Source organism: Camelus ferus, chromosome 2, assembly GCF_009834535.1.
Source record: "Camelus ferus isolate YT-003-E chromosome 2, BCGSAC_Cfer_1.0, whole genome shotgun sequence".
Classification (NCBI taxonomy): Eukaryota; Metazoa; Chordata; class Mammalia; order Artiodactyla; family Camelidae; genus Camelus; species Camelus ferus.
In genome coordinates this window covers 65702379-65716138 of record NC_045697.1, presented here as the reverse complement: position 1 = coordinate 65716138, position 13760 = coordinate 65702379, and the positions used below count along the sequence as shown (strand labels likewise).

At 35.3% G+C, this 13760-nt stretch overlaps 1 protein-coding gene across 3 annotated transcripts in view; it reads right to left on the bottom strand.

The window, feature by feature from the left end:
- GRID2 (glutamate ionotropic receptor delta type subunit 2) overlaps positions 1-13760 on the bottom strand; it is a 1267610-nt gene that overhangs the window by 103360 nt on the left and 1150490 nt on the right. For all 3 annotated transcript variants that reach the window (XM_032459821.1, XM_032459811.1, XM_032459829.1), the window contains one exon: positions 5691-5857. In XM_032459821.1, coding sequence (XP_032315712.1) covers positions 5691-5857 — 167 coding nt within the window. The remainder of the gene's footprint in view (positions 1-5690; positions 5858-13760) is intronic.

Here is a 13760-nt window from a genome sequence, read left to right as displayed (position 1 = left end):
CCAGCTCAAGTCTAATAAAATATTTTCTATCCTATTCAGCAATAGTTTCATTTTCTCTATTTATTGTCTATACCATAGAGTTTAACGTATAAGCTCGTATTGCTTACTGTTTACATAGGTATCTTGGTACTGTCACTCCTGCTCTCAGAGTGGAGGGACTGTATATATTTTGTATGTCTACATGGAAAGCAATGAACTGTTTAGCTGCTGGTTATAAGTACCTGTGTGGGAGATTCTTCCAGACAACCCAGTGCAGAGATTTAGGTTGGCTGGTGGCTGATTTTGGAGCTGCTAACTAGGCAATCAATAAAGGCTGCTTTTTCTCTATTCCTGAAAAAGGAGCAAAGGACTGCGAAAGTACCTCATTCTGTTGGGAAATAAAAGGTTAGGGCTCTGTGCTTTTAGGTTAAAGGAGTATTTTCTATCTTTCTTGTGGGAATGAAAGCATAAAAATTCCTACAGCACAGAGTGGAAAGAAAGGTGGACACGTGCTGTTTGTTTTGTTTTTCTTCTCAGTTTTTTATTAATCATTGTATGAAAGATTGGAGAAACCAAGAGAAACAGAAAATTATTATAAGAGGAGATAGAAAACTTAAAAAAAAAAAACCAAGCAAGTACAACTTATAGATATTCAGTGTTTTGAGTATAAGTAAGTAGGATGATCTTTGAGCATAAAATTAGGTAGATCTTTTATTCATTCATCAAATATTTACTGAATGATGACTCTGTGCTTTCATGAGGTAGGCACTAGGGAATCACAGACATACGCCTGAACTCAAGGTCCTTACCAACACGAGGCAGGACCCAAGAGGTAAGACATATTAAGATAGAGGAAGGTCAAAAGATTTAATGGTCTTTTTCTGAATCCAAGTAAACATACAAAATAAAGTAGTAGATATTCCAATAGTTAACAGTGGAGGGGAAAAAAAGACTATATTCAAGGAGTTTCAAACTAATGAAATAAAGAAATATTGCCATTTAGACCAATAATGAAAACATAACATAAATCAAGGATTAATTCTATTAATTAGTAGATTAATTCTATTCTGTGCCCTTAAGAGACAGAAGAAGAGCAAGAGAGAAAAGAGAGACAAGCTCTAAGTGTTTGTTTAAAGCAGTTTGTTAAAGGGGGATGTCAATTTTAGGAGCCAGACTGTCTGGGTTTGAATCTCAGCTCTAATACTCAGTAGTTTTGTGAACTTGGAGAAATTACTTTACCTCATTATGTCTCAGTTTTTCTGTCTATAAAATGAGGAGATAGAAAACTCATAGGCTGCTACTTGTAAGAACTTAGGATCTGGCACACAGTAAGCATTATACAGTATGTTTCATATTATTCTTATAAGTTTTTAGGAGAAAGATAAGGGAAGACAGGGTGCATGCTGACCAGAAAACTAAACATGGAATTAGAAATTTTGAAAATTTTCCAGTTTTATTGCTTTTTTGTGACTCTTGGGCAAGTCATTTACCCCTTTGGACTAGTTCCCTCCCTGGTTAAAAAAAAAAAAGGAACTACTTACTGTTCATTCAATTTCTAAAAATTCTGAACTTCTGTGATTAGGTTGAAATATTGTTTATGCATCTCTGCCATTACCCACGAATTCAACAAAGTCAGTCTCCATGCATTTTGAGATACACCCTTGTTTTTGTGCCACTAGGTGGTTCCATCCCCAAGGTTTAGGGTTAGCAGCCAATAGGCAAAAAGGGACTCTTTTACTGAGGAAGCATAAAATTCAACTCATGAATTAATTATTCCTTGACACCCACTAAGATTTGAGAACAGAGGTGAACTTGTGCTAAATGCCCTATAAGTATTTTTTAAAGTAGTATTTTTAGCCTTTGGAAGAGTTAAGGTTCTAAGATCAACACTGCAATTAATTTTATTAACAACATAATGATATTACTCTGAAAAATTCAGTTCTCTTCCATTCTTAAATGTCTTTAATGTAACAGCTCTTGACTAAGTAATTTTTTATACTAAGAACTATTACAAGACAAAGGCCACCTAAAACATTAGATGAACAAATAGGGCAGAGAGTTCATTGTAAACGTCACCACCACACCAGCACTCTGACCCACATATCCGGGGACATAAATAAATACTTTAACTTCTGCCAAGGTGTCTCGCAATTTTAGAGATCAAAGGAACAAAGCTCTTCTATCCAAACTGACAGTCTTACATGCCATAGCACTTACTGGTCCTTAAAAGTCACTCCTGTGCACCTCAGCTCATATACAATTGTACACGCGAGTGTATCACGGCAGCCCAGGTCTCTGATGCCTAACACGAACCTTGCTCATTTGCTTAGTGTATTTACTTGGAGATTAATAATCATGCACTAGTATGCAACTGTGTAATACATAAACGTACATTTCATCTGATTGTTCTGAAGTCACTAAAATGTAAAAGCATATAAGGTACGGGCAGATAGCTGATAATAAATGCAGTTACTACATAACTATATAATACTCATTTTAGATATTAATATTTATTATATATTAAAGTAGTTTTGATATCTTATATGTTATGGTGTAGGCACATAGTCATCTGAGAAGTAATTAGTCTTTATTTAATAAAAATCACTCTGAATACTGTCATTTTCATTAAAAATAATCACATTAGCAATCAGTGATCTGGCTTAATCAATGGTCCAGGATAAGCTGTCATATTAAAGCTATTTATAATAATTTCTAAAGTGTACTGCAATTATTAAATTTGATGATCTTCCTAATTTTTAAAATCAGTGACTAAGAAGGAGTTCTCCTTTCTCTAATGGCTATAGCAAAAGGGAAGGAATGCAGATATTTCCCGAGTTCAGGGAGAGAGCCTGGGAGATAGATGAATGTGGCACGTGTGCACTGGGGCGGGGGGGGGGGAGAGGGGGCTGGCACATTGATGCTGGCCAGATGTGTCTCTTTCCCAGCTCTCTCTTCCAGAAGTCTGGGGAACCAGGATGCTGCGTGTCATTATTAAGGAACTCGACAGAAAAGGACAATTTAAATTGTCAGTCTCCATAATACAAATCAAATAAAGGAAAAATAATGCTGAACACAATACTGATTTCTAGCAGTTCACTGAAGTATACTCACTGAGAATTAAAATCTCTGTCAGCTAAAGCACCACAGAGATCATCAGAAATGGAACACTTAGTCTGATTGGTTAAATATTTCTTTAATTGCTATTATGCCTGTATATTGATTTTACTGGCTTCATTTTTTTTTCCATAAAAGACCCAGAAATCAGGTCTGGAAACAAACAAAAAAAGGCCTGTAGCGAAGGTAAAAACCAACTAACTGCAACTAAGCAATAAACAATCCTTTTCTTGACAACCTGGTTTATGTTAAGGATCCGTTAAACTCTTCTGCTGGTCTTGTACCATAAAACCCAGGCATCCCCTTCACTCCATGATGCTTTTTATCTTCACTTCCAAATTCATAAAAACCACAATGTGCTTCATTGATTAAAAGCATCTTTCTATATATTCTTTCCTCCCCTTCTCCCCTGGCCCAGTTCCGGACCAGGCCTTCATTATCTCACGCGTTCCAGTCTGTTCTAGTCTTTGCCAACTGAAATCCATATTTGCTATCAAAACTAGATTAGCTTTCCCTTAAATACCATCTTCATGATTTTACTCCTGGGCTCCAGAAAGGACAATGGGTTCTTGTAGTAGCTTGTGGCCTACAATATGAATTCCAAACTTCACACTGCCTTGCAGATTAACCTGATGTCTTCATTGTTCCCCAACATATTCTACCCTTTCCCGCTTCTATTCTGTTCTCTTTCTGTTTCTCTAATAATTCTCTATTTTTTTCCCTTCAGTCTAATTATTCTCTACTAATCCTTCAAGGTCAATCTCAAGGTTCACCTTTTCTGAAGAGCTTTCATTCGTGTTTCCTCTGATTAACTCTTTATTCTGTATGGCATTTAATTCTTCAATATCTCAACTACACAATTTAACACGGTATAAATAAGCAATCCCAATAAATGTCAGTGCACATTTATAGGAATATTGGTATTGTTCGTGCTTCCATATGCATGCGTCTTGTATCTTCAGCTAAACCACAAGTGCCTTTCAGGTAGATTCCCTGTGGCATAACTGACTTTCCACTTTGTTTCCCTTAGAATCTATTCATCAATAAATAAGTTTTGATGGATTGACATTATTTATACCTTAGTACTTTACTTGCCAATTTATGCATATTTTGGTTTTGTCTTACACTTAGAATTTTATTAGAGCCAGAAGGGACCACTGGTAGATTGTATTATTGTATAATTTGTATAATTTTTTACTCCCTTCTCCTCTTTGTGTGGAGTACACTCACCCACCCTGCTGATCTGGGGCTTGGTCATGAAACTCTGCTTAGCTAGTGGTCTGTGAGTAGGGGTGATGTGTGCCACATCGTGCAAGAAGCACAGGAGGTGCTGCAGGTTTCTGCCAGCCTCCTTCCCAGGTTCTCCCTGAAGTGGGAACGGCTTGTCCCCGCCAGGACCGCTTCTCTGGCCTGGGCCCTGGGATGAGAAGCTGCACGGGGAACTGCCGGTGACCTACAACTTGTAGCCAAACCACAGTCCTCATGTTCCCAGAGTGAGAAATAACTAATTTTTTAAAGTCACTGATGCTTTGGGTTGTTTGGTACTCAGAAGAGGTAATTAATGTAGAAGCTTAGAGTTAATTTAACTTCCTCTTTTGCTGATAAGGAGAGAGGGCTAGATTTTTAGTTAGCTAATAGAAGAGTTATAAATTTGGACCACTGCCTTCTGTTTTGTTTTGTTAAACATAAAATGCCTGGCTTTTTGTAATCCTGAAATTTGGAGGATTATAACTCAAATAGCTTGAAATTTGGGGCCTTAGTACTACCTAGAGTAATACCCAGAACTGCTCTCTTTTGTCTGGTTTAGCGTTCAGAAAATAGGTTTAAGAATATCTAGAAAATAAATCAAATGTACCATCAGTGTTGAATGGAACATATCTCTCCCTGAAAGATATTGCTCTCCCTCAGGTCTGAGCTCTTTGGTGGTAGACAGAATGAAATGCAGGGATCTTGTAAATTCCTTTCAGGCCCAAGTCTTTCACCTACGTTGTTAATTTAAAACATACACTTCAAAATCTTCTTTCTTAAACAATCTATAATGGTAAATTCTGATTTGAGAATGAGTATAATTTTTTAATAAACTGTTTCCTAAATTTCCGTGAGAAAGTCTCACATATACTTTGGCACTAAATGAGAGACTCTAAAATTTTTACTCTTTTCCTTTATAAAATTAAGATGGAAACATCCCTATCAGTATGTGCCTCAAAACTTTAACCTGCCCTGTTATTTAACGCTTTGGTGTTTTTAGAGATGAATCAATTTTGCTAATTCTGTGACATTTTTAGTCCCTAAAAATTCAGAGACTAAAGTCAATTACATTTTAATTTTCTCTTGTTTATCAATTTTTTTTTAGAATAGCCAGTTATATGCAGCAACTTTTCCCTTTTTATGGGAAAAATCATACACTAGTACATGCTTCAGGAAATGAATAATTGGACGAATGAATAATTGAACAGCCACTTGTAACTTCCTTTTTGTTGTTGTTTACTGTGATTTTTCAAGAGAAAACAAAATGTAATAAGCTAAATAGGGTAAGCAAGTGGATTTTCTTTTTCTATATTTCCTCTCTCTTTATTTGGATCACACACAAATCTTACCTTTGCGAAAAAACATCTCGGTAAGGACTGCCATGTTGCAATGCAATTCCATATCCTCGATCAGCAACGGTATTCCCAACGGTGTAAAAGGAGCAGTCTGGGTCATTGATAGCCACGTATTCCAGTACAGCAGCATCCCATACAAAAGCATAATTTCCATATTTTACCTGTGCAAATGTGGAGAACAAAAGAAGAACACAGGATTTAAGGTTGGAATTTTAAGTCACGTAGACAGGATACAAAATGTTACTTTGGTATACATTTAATAGTGCAAAAAATAATAGGACCTATATTTCAAACTAAACACTTATTCTGAATGAAAATTTGGCTTTTGGTTAATTTATAGCTCTGTTCTCTTGGAAACGTAATCAAGTTGGAATGGTAACTATGTTCTAAGCCACACTGCTTATAGTAAATGTCATCTGAACTGGGAGAACAATAAACGCAGGAAAGGAAGCCATGGCTTTGTGCTTCTCTGAGTGCAGTAATTCTTCTAACTGGCCTTGTGTCTTTGGGGACCCTGGTAACTGTGCTTTTGGAGGTGTTACAATAGATAACGGCTCCTTTGGACTATTAGGCTTCTAAGCCAGGTAGGCTTTTGCACCAACCCGATATGGGTATCATCTTCTTGCCTGTGACCTATATCCTAAATGAATTCTGCAAGTACAACTCACATTGAAGAGAAATAACTAACACTGCCCTGCTGGAAAGATACACTTCTTGTCCAATGTTCTTCTAAGTTAATCTGTGCCAAGTGTGACCTATAGTGGAACTTGGTGGGCATTGCAATGAGGAAAAAAAAAATTATACAACCTTGTCTATCACCATGTAGGAAACATAACTTTATTCTGGGTTGTTTACAATATCTTTTAGTGATTATCTTTTTTTCCCTCAGTAATCACTCATAACCTAAGTCACAAATTTAATTTTTAAAGAAACCCCAATCTTAATAAAGAAAATTATTATATATAAACATAGAACTTAAGGAATTCATAAAATAAACAGAACTAATAAATATATCAAATATTCAATTTGTTTGCTTGCTTGTTTGTTTGTTTATTTATTTATTTGAGGGAAAGGTAATTTCCTGGTAAATTTGATTAAGGGAAAAGAAAAAATATATACAAATACAGAGAGAGGGACTGATGTCAGCAGAATGGGTGACTAGGAGGTCCGCCACCTTCATATCCCCATAGAAAAAGCAATTTGGTAAAAATGTGTTTCTGTGGGAGCTTTGGGATCCATGTTGCAAAACTCTGATGGAGTCCAATACTGAGGAAGGATGTTGTCAGAGGGCGTGCCTGCACCCCAGTGGCCAGGTGGCCAACTGTGGTCCTTAGAAGCAGCTCTGTTACTCTGCAAACTCTGCTTCAGCTCCGTAAAGGTTACAGGCAGGGAAGGATGTCTATTCTCACCACTTCTATTCAATATAGGACTGGAATTCCTAGCCGGCGTAATGAGACAAGGGAAAAAACCCACCAAGTTTGAAAGGAAGAAGTGAAATTATCTGTATTTGCAGATGACATGATCATACATGTAGAAAATCCTAAAGAATACACAGAAATGCCCAAACTAATAAACAAATTCAGTCAGGTTACAGGACACAAAATCAACATAAAAATCAGTGGCATTTCTATACATAAACAATGAACTATCAGAAAGGGAAATTTAGAAAATGATCCTATTTACAAAACTACAGAAAGAATAAAATATTTGGGAAGAAATTTAACCAAAGAGGTGAAATATTTGTATACTGAAAATTATAGTAATGAAGGGAATTAAAGACAACGGAAGAAAATGGAAAGAAATGTCATGTTCATGGATTGGAAGAATATGGTTAACATGTCTTTACTACACAAAAAATATACAGATTTGATCCCTATCAAAATTCAAGTGGCATTCTTTACAGAAATAGAAAAAAAAATCCTAAAATTCATATGCAAACACAAAAGACCGAAGATAACCAAAGCAGTCTTGAGCAACAACAAAGCTGGAGGCATCTTGCTTCCTGACTTCAAAATATGTCACAAAGCTAGAGTAACTGAATCACTATGGTACTGGCATAGAAACAGACATACAGATCATATAGAAGGGAGCAAAATAGGTATCCCAGAAAGGGATGCATACATTTATGGTCAATGGGTCTTCTGAAGGGGCGTCCAGAACACACAATGGAGAAAGGATAATTTGTTCAATAAATGACATTGGGAAAACTGGATATCCACGTGGAGAAGATAAAATTAGATTCCTATCTCACACCATATGCAAAAATCAACTCAAAAGGTATTACCGTCTTAAGCATAGGACCCGAAACCATTCCTAAAAGGAAATATAGGGGAAAAGCATCTTGACATTTGTCTGGGCAATGATTTTTGGGTAGAACATGATCAAAAGCATAAGAAACAAAAGCAAAAATAGACAAATGAGATTGCATCAAACTAAAAAGCTTCTGCACAGAAAATAAAATAATCAACAGAGGGAAAAGGCAAGCTATGGAACGAGAAAATATCTGAAAACTATATATCTGATAAGAGGTTAATGTCAAAAAATAAGGAACTCATACAACTCCATAGCAAAAACATATAATTTAATTAAAAATGGGAAAAAACATTTCTCAAAAGAAGGCATACAGAAGATTAAAAGATACATGAAAAGGTGCTCAGTATTACCAATTGTTGGGGAAATGCAAATCAAAACAATAATGAGATATCTCAAACTTGTTAGCATGGCTATTATCAAAAAGACATGAAATGATAAGTCTCGATGAAGATGTGGAGAAAAGGGAATCCTTGTACACTGTTGGTAGGAATGTAAATTGGTATAGCCATTAGAGATGTTCCTCAAAAATTTTAAAATAGAACTACCAGATGATCCAACAATCCTGCCTCTGGATGTACAACCAAAAGAAATGAAATCAGTATCTCAAAGAGATAAATGCACTCCCGTGGTCATCACAGCATTATTCATAATAGCCAAGATATGGAAACAAATGTCCTCAATAAATGAGTGGAGAAAGAACATCCATAAAGAATAATGGATATACAATGAAATATTATTCATTCTTAAACAAGAAGGAAATTCTGCTATTTGCAGCAACATGGATGAACCCACAGGATATCACACTAAGTGAAATAAGACAGACACAGAAAGACAAATACTACACGAACCCACTTGTACGTGAAATCTAAAATAGTCAAACCCATAGAAGCACAGAGTAGAATGGTGGTTACCAGGGGGTGGTAGGTGGGAGAAAAGGTGAAATGGTGGTCAAAGGACACAAAACATCAGTTATGCAAGATGGCTAAATTCTGAAAATTTAACATATAGCATGGTGAGTATAGTTAACAATATAGTATTATAAACCTGAAATTTGCTAAGAGGGTAGATCGTAAGTGTTCTTATGACAAAAAGAGGTCACTACGTGAGATGATGAATATGTTAATTAGCCTCTTGTGGTGATCATTTCACAATATATACTTATATCAAAACATCAAGTTGTGCACCTTAAATATATGCAAGTTTTTGGCAATTACATCTCAATAAGGTTAAATATACAGATGGTTTAAAAAATGAAACAAAATATTCAAAAATAGGTTCAAAAGCATACTATGCATGATTCTATAGGAATAAAATTAAAATATCAAAATTTGATAATTTCCTGGAAAAAGAGAAATCATATTTTCTCAAGAAGTAAAAACTTCTCTAGCATAAAGAAAGCACTAGAATATGACAAACATCCCAAAATCTCAGAGTCCTGTTCTCCCCAAAATATCAGCAAACTGATTTTAATAGTATATTAAAACAATAATGTAGCATTATTAAATCAGGAAAACCAACACTGGTTCAATATTAGGAAAGTAATTGGGATAATATGTCTTCTAAATGAAGCTTTATAAAATTTTTAAATAGTTTTCAACAGACACCAAAAATACATTTGACAAAATTGAAAACCATTATCTATCTGTTTATCTAGTAATGTATATAGAAAAAGATTCTTCTTTAATAAGGTATAGAATAGAATAACTACCTCAAGCAAGTAGCACACCTATTGGAAACTGAGACTCTAATGGCTTCACCATTAAGTCAAGAAAATGATGCCTACTATCAGCCCTAAAACTTAACATGACTGTAACCATTCTAGCCTATGCAATAAGGCAGGAAGCAAAAATCTGATTTCACACTATTAGGACAAATTTATCATTATTTGATAACATATTTATGAATCCCACAAGAATCAACTGAAAGAATATTAGAAAAAATAAATATTTCAACATACAGATTGGTTATACATAAATATATAAACCAATTGCTTTTTATTAATACATCAATAGGAGATAATATGTACTTTGAATAAAAATATCCACTTATACTAAATATAAATACCTAGGAATAAATTTAACCATAAGTGAGTAAGATTATATACAGAAAACTTCAACATTCGACTGAAAAAGATTTGAACTTGTTTCTAGATAAGATGTAACATATTCCTAAAAGAATAGGTCAGAATTGTAAAAGAAATGTCAGTTTTCCTTAGTTTATTTGATACTTAATGCAATCTAAAGAAAATGTCCAAAGAATGTTTTAGGATTTATTAAAATCTTTGCATATTTACTTAGAAGAAAACATATGAGAATAGTAAAAAAAAATTGAAAATAAAAAAAAAAGTTTGGAAATTAAGAATACCAAGTAGTGAAACATGTTATAAAGCTTCAAAAAAAATTAGCACTTGTTTGAGAATAGAAAATTGGTGGAATAGACAAAAAAGCCCATAGAACTGATAAAAATATATAAATGTCATAGACTATATTACAAAGACCATAATCCAAATCAGTGCTGCAAATAAGAAAAATATTCAAAATGATAGTAAGACAAGTGAGTATTTTAAAAGGTCAGTATTACAGCAGTATGTCACATCATCCACAAACTAAATTCCTATAGTGTAATACATTAATTATAATGAACAAAGAACCCAAATTTTAAAAATCTACCAAACTGGAAGAACATGTAAGACTGTATTTTCTGATATTAGGAAAAGAATAGGATATCTAAACATAAAAGTAAAGTAAGGAAATATAAATACTCGATACATTTAACCACAGTCAACTCTGTATCCATGGGTTTTGCATCCATGGATTCAATCAACTATGGATAGAAAATATTCAAAAAATAAAATACCAGAAAATTCCAAAAAGCAAAACTTGAATTTGCTGTATGCCAGCAACTGTTTACACTGCATTTACATTGTATTTGCAACTATTTACATGGCATTTATATTGTGTTGGTTATTATAAGTAATCTAGAGATGATTCAAAGTATATTGGAGAATGTGTGTGGATTATGTGCAAATACTACACCATTTATAAAAGGGACTTGAACATCCTTGGATTTTGGGGGTCCTAGAATTAATCCCCTGCAAATACTGAAGGATGACTATACTGTCTTTTAAATATGTTTGCTTAGACCAAGTCAATATCATATACTCAATAAAAAGTTTTGCATGAAGTATGATCTAAAACACCCAGACCAATTTACTGTGCTTAGTGAATACTTATCATCTTTTTGTTGATGGTGAACCCTAACCAAACTATGGGATCTTGAAACAGAGATAAAAGAAATCATTCACTGAAACTATTCATGGAGTGTGTGCTGTACCCTAGGCACTGAGTTCAGTACTATGGATCAGTGCTTCTCAAAACTGATGCTAAGATCATCACCATCAGAATTACCAAGGAATCCTTGCATTAAAAACGTGAACTCCAGACCCAACCCCAGACTTACCACATTGGAATATCTGGTGTTTGAGGTCTGGGAATATGCATTTTTAACAATCTTGAAAGTTGACAATCTTACGCACACCAATTTTTAAATAAAAATTTTTGATAAAAATGAGTAATATCATCAGGAACATTTTTATACATAAGGCTTGATATAATTGTAAAATTGACAGATTCTTGGAGGGTTGGTGTGGGAGAGGGCAAAATCCTTGGTTAAGTTTCCTTTACATTGATTACTCATAACCACATAGTCATCCCACGGGCCTTCTTCGCTCTGATCTTTCGCACTAATTACTGTAGGGGAGGAGTTGTTAGCTGAGACCTCTGTAATGAAAGTTAGATTAACAAGAAAAAAACAAGTGGAAGTTTATCAACACATATAAATGTCTCTCATGTATACAGGGGAGATACCCAGGGAAAAGCAAGTAACTCAAAGCAGTGGCTTGGAAATCGGGATTAAATACCATTAAATCGGGAAGGGATGGGAGGATGTAGGCTGCACAGGGGAGAGTCAATGATGTTTAGCCAAGATGCACGGGCTTTAGGAGAAGAGATAGGTGTGTGATGGTATATGACCAAGTTTGTCAGGGTGTGGTGTCCACTTCTAGTCTCTTCCGTGATGAGTCAATATCCCCTGGTTGATGAAACTCCCGAGGAGGATCTATGACAACTGAGTTCCTTTCGGAGAATTTATCTTTAGGCAAATAGACAGAGTTCAGAGAAAGCCTCTCTCTGCATTTGCTGTTTTTTAAGCACCTATGACTCAAAATAATCAATATGCCTGCATTACAGGTGTTTGGGTGGCAAATTCTGCTACCCTTCATCACCAACTTCCATATCTGCTTTAAGCTTCCTGGGTCAACACCTACAATAAGAGAGAGAGAGCTGTGACCTTGAAGCCTCCTGTAGCAACCTACTTTGATTTTTGCTATTTCCTTCTGTCAAACAGCCATGCTGGCCTCCGGGATCCCCTTGCAGCTTCTTTACAATCATCCAGGGCCGCCCCCACCTGCTGGGGACATATTGCTTTGCTATTAGAAAAGTGTTCTGGCATTGCTGTTACTGCTTTGTGAACTGTGGAGCTCGATTTAAACGTATGGTAACATTATCATTGCCACTATATATGTGCTTCTAGAGATTCTAATGTTACAAAGCGTTATAAATGCGTTTTTAAAAAGAGAACCATTAAAACAGTATGATTATAGCCTGCAGCAATGCCAATGAAATGTTGCATAGTAACTCAAACTATTGTAGCTTTTGAAAATAACCCTGGCCTTTTTCATCTACTAAAACATGCAATCGTTGTCCTTTGGTTTTTAACCGTTAAATTAAAACTGTCTAAAAAAAACCTCATCAACAAAACCTAAAATCACTCTTCAACAGAATAATAATTGAGAGTTTGGCCTGGGAAATTTTCAATCCATCTGACTAGGTGATGGATATTACTTAAAAATTTTCAACTAGTCTTTGTTGTTGAGGTCATGTTTGGATAAGCAGTTGACTTGTGGGCCACTGATGGATTTACCAGTGAATTCCATGCCAGCAGAATAATTCATACGGGTTAAACAGAGGGCAACGGTGCATCCAGGGGCTCCAGGTAAACATACTCTATGACTCATTTGTTAGGAAGGAAAAGATTCCAAAGTGGCATCTACCTCCAATATTATCAATTTCTGGTCCTCAGAATGCTGTGGTGATTGATAGACCATGGTGGTAATTGATACTCAACACCTGTGTCCTCATAATAGTGCCCAGATGCCAACAGGCTGTGATGAATTTCTCACTACCAAGATAATGCTAGGAGCTAGGTTTCGTTCCATTCTTACAATATTTCTATAGTAACCCGTCTCTGAATTCCACTGTATGAACAATCATTGTGCATTAATTTTAAGATCCTGAAAGGATCTGTAAGGGATATAAAGGTACGACTGGAGCCCCTGACCTCAAGCTGCTTACAACTCAGAAGTGGAGATAAATCAACCACTAAATTGCTGTAACACAAAGTATATTATGGAAAGTCCCATAAAAGACGCTTTAAGTGTTACAGTGGTTTAAAGAAAGGGGAACTTAATTTTCATTTGGGGGAATCAGGACAAATATTCAAATATTCTGGTGACTGAAATAGTTATACAAGAAAACACCAAATATTTAAGTTCCTCATCTTTAATGCCTAACTGATTGAACAGAGATATCCTTTGGTGACCACTTCTTGTTTATGCAAACTCTTTTAACCTTCCAGTTTTCTGCAATTTTCCATCTTTCAAGTGAAGAACTATAAACAGTCAATGTTGTTTTC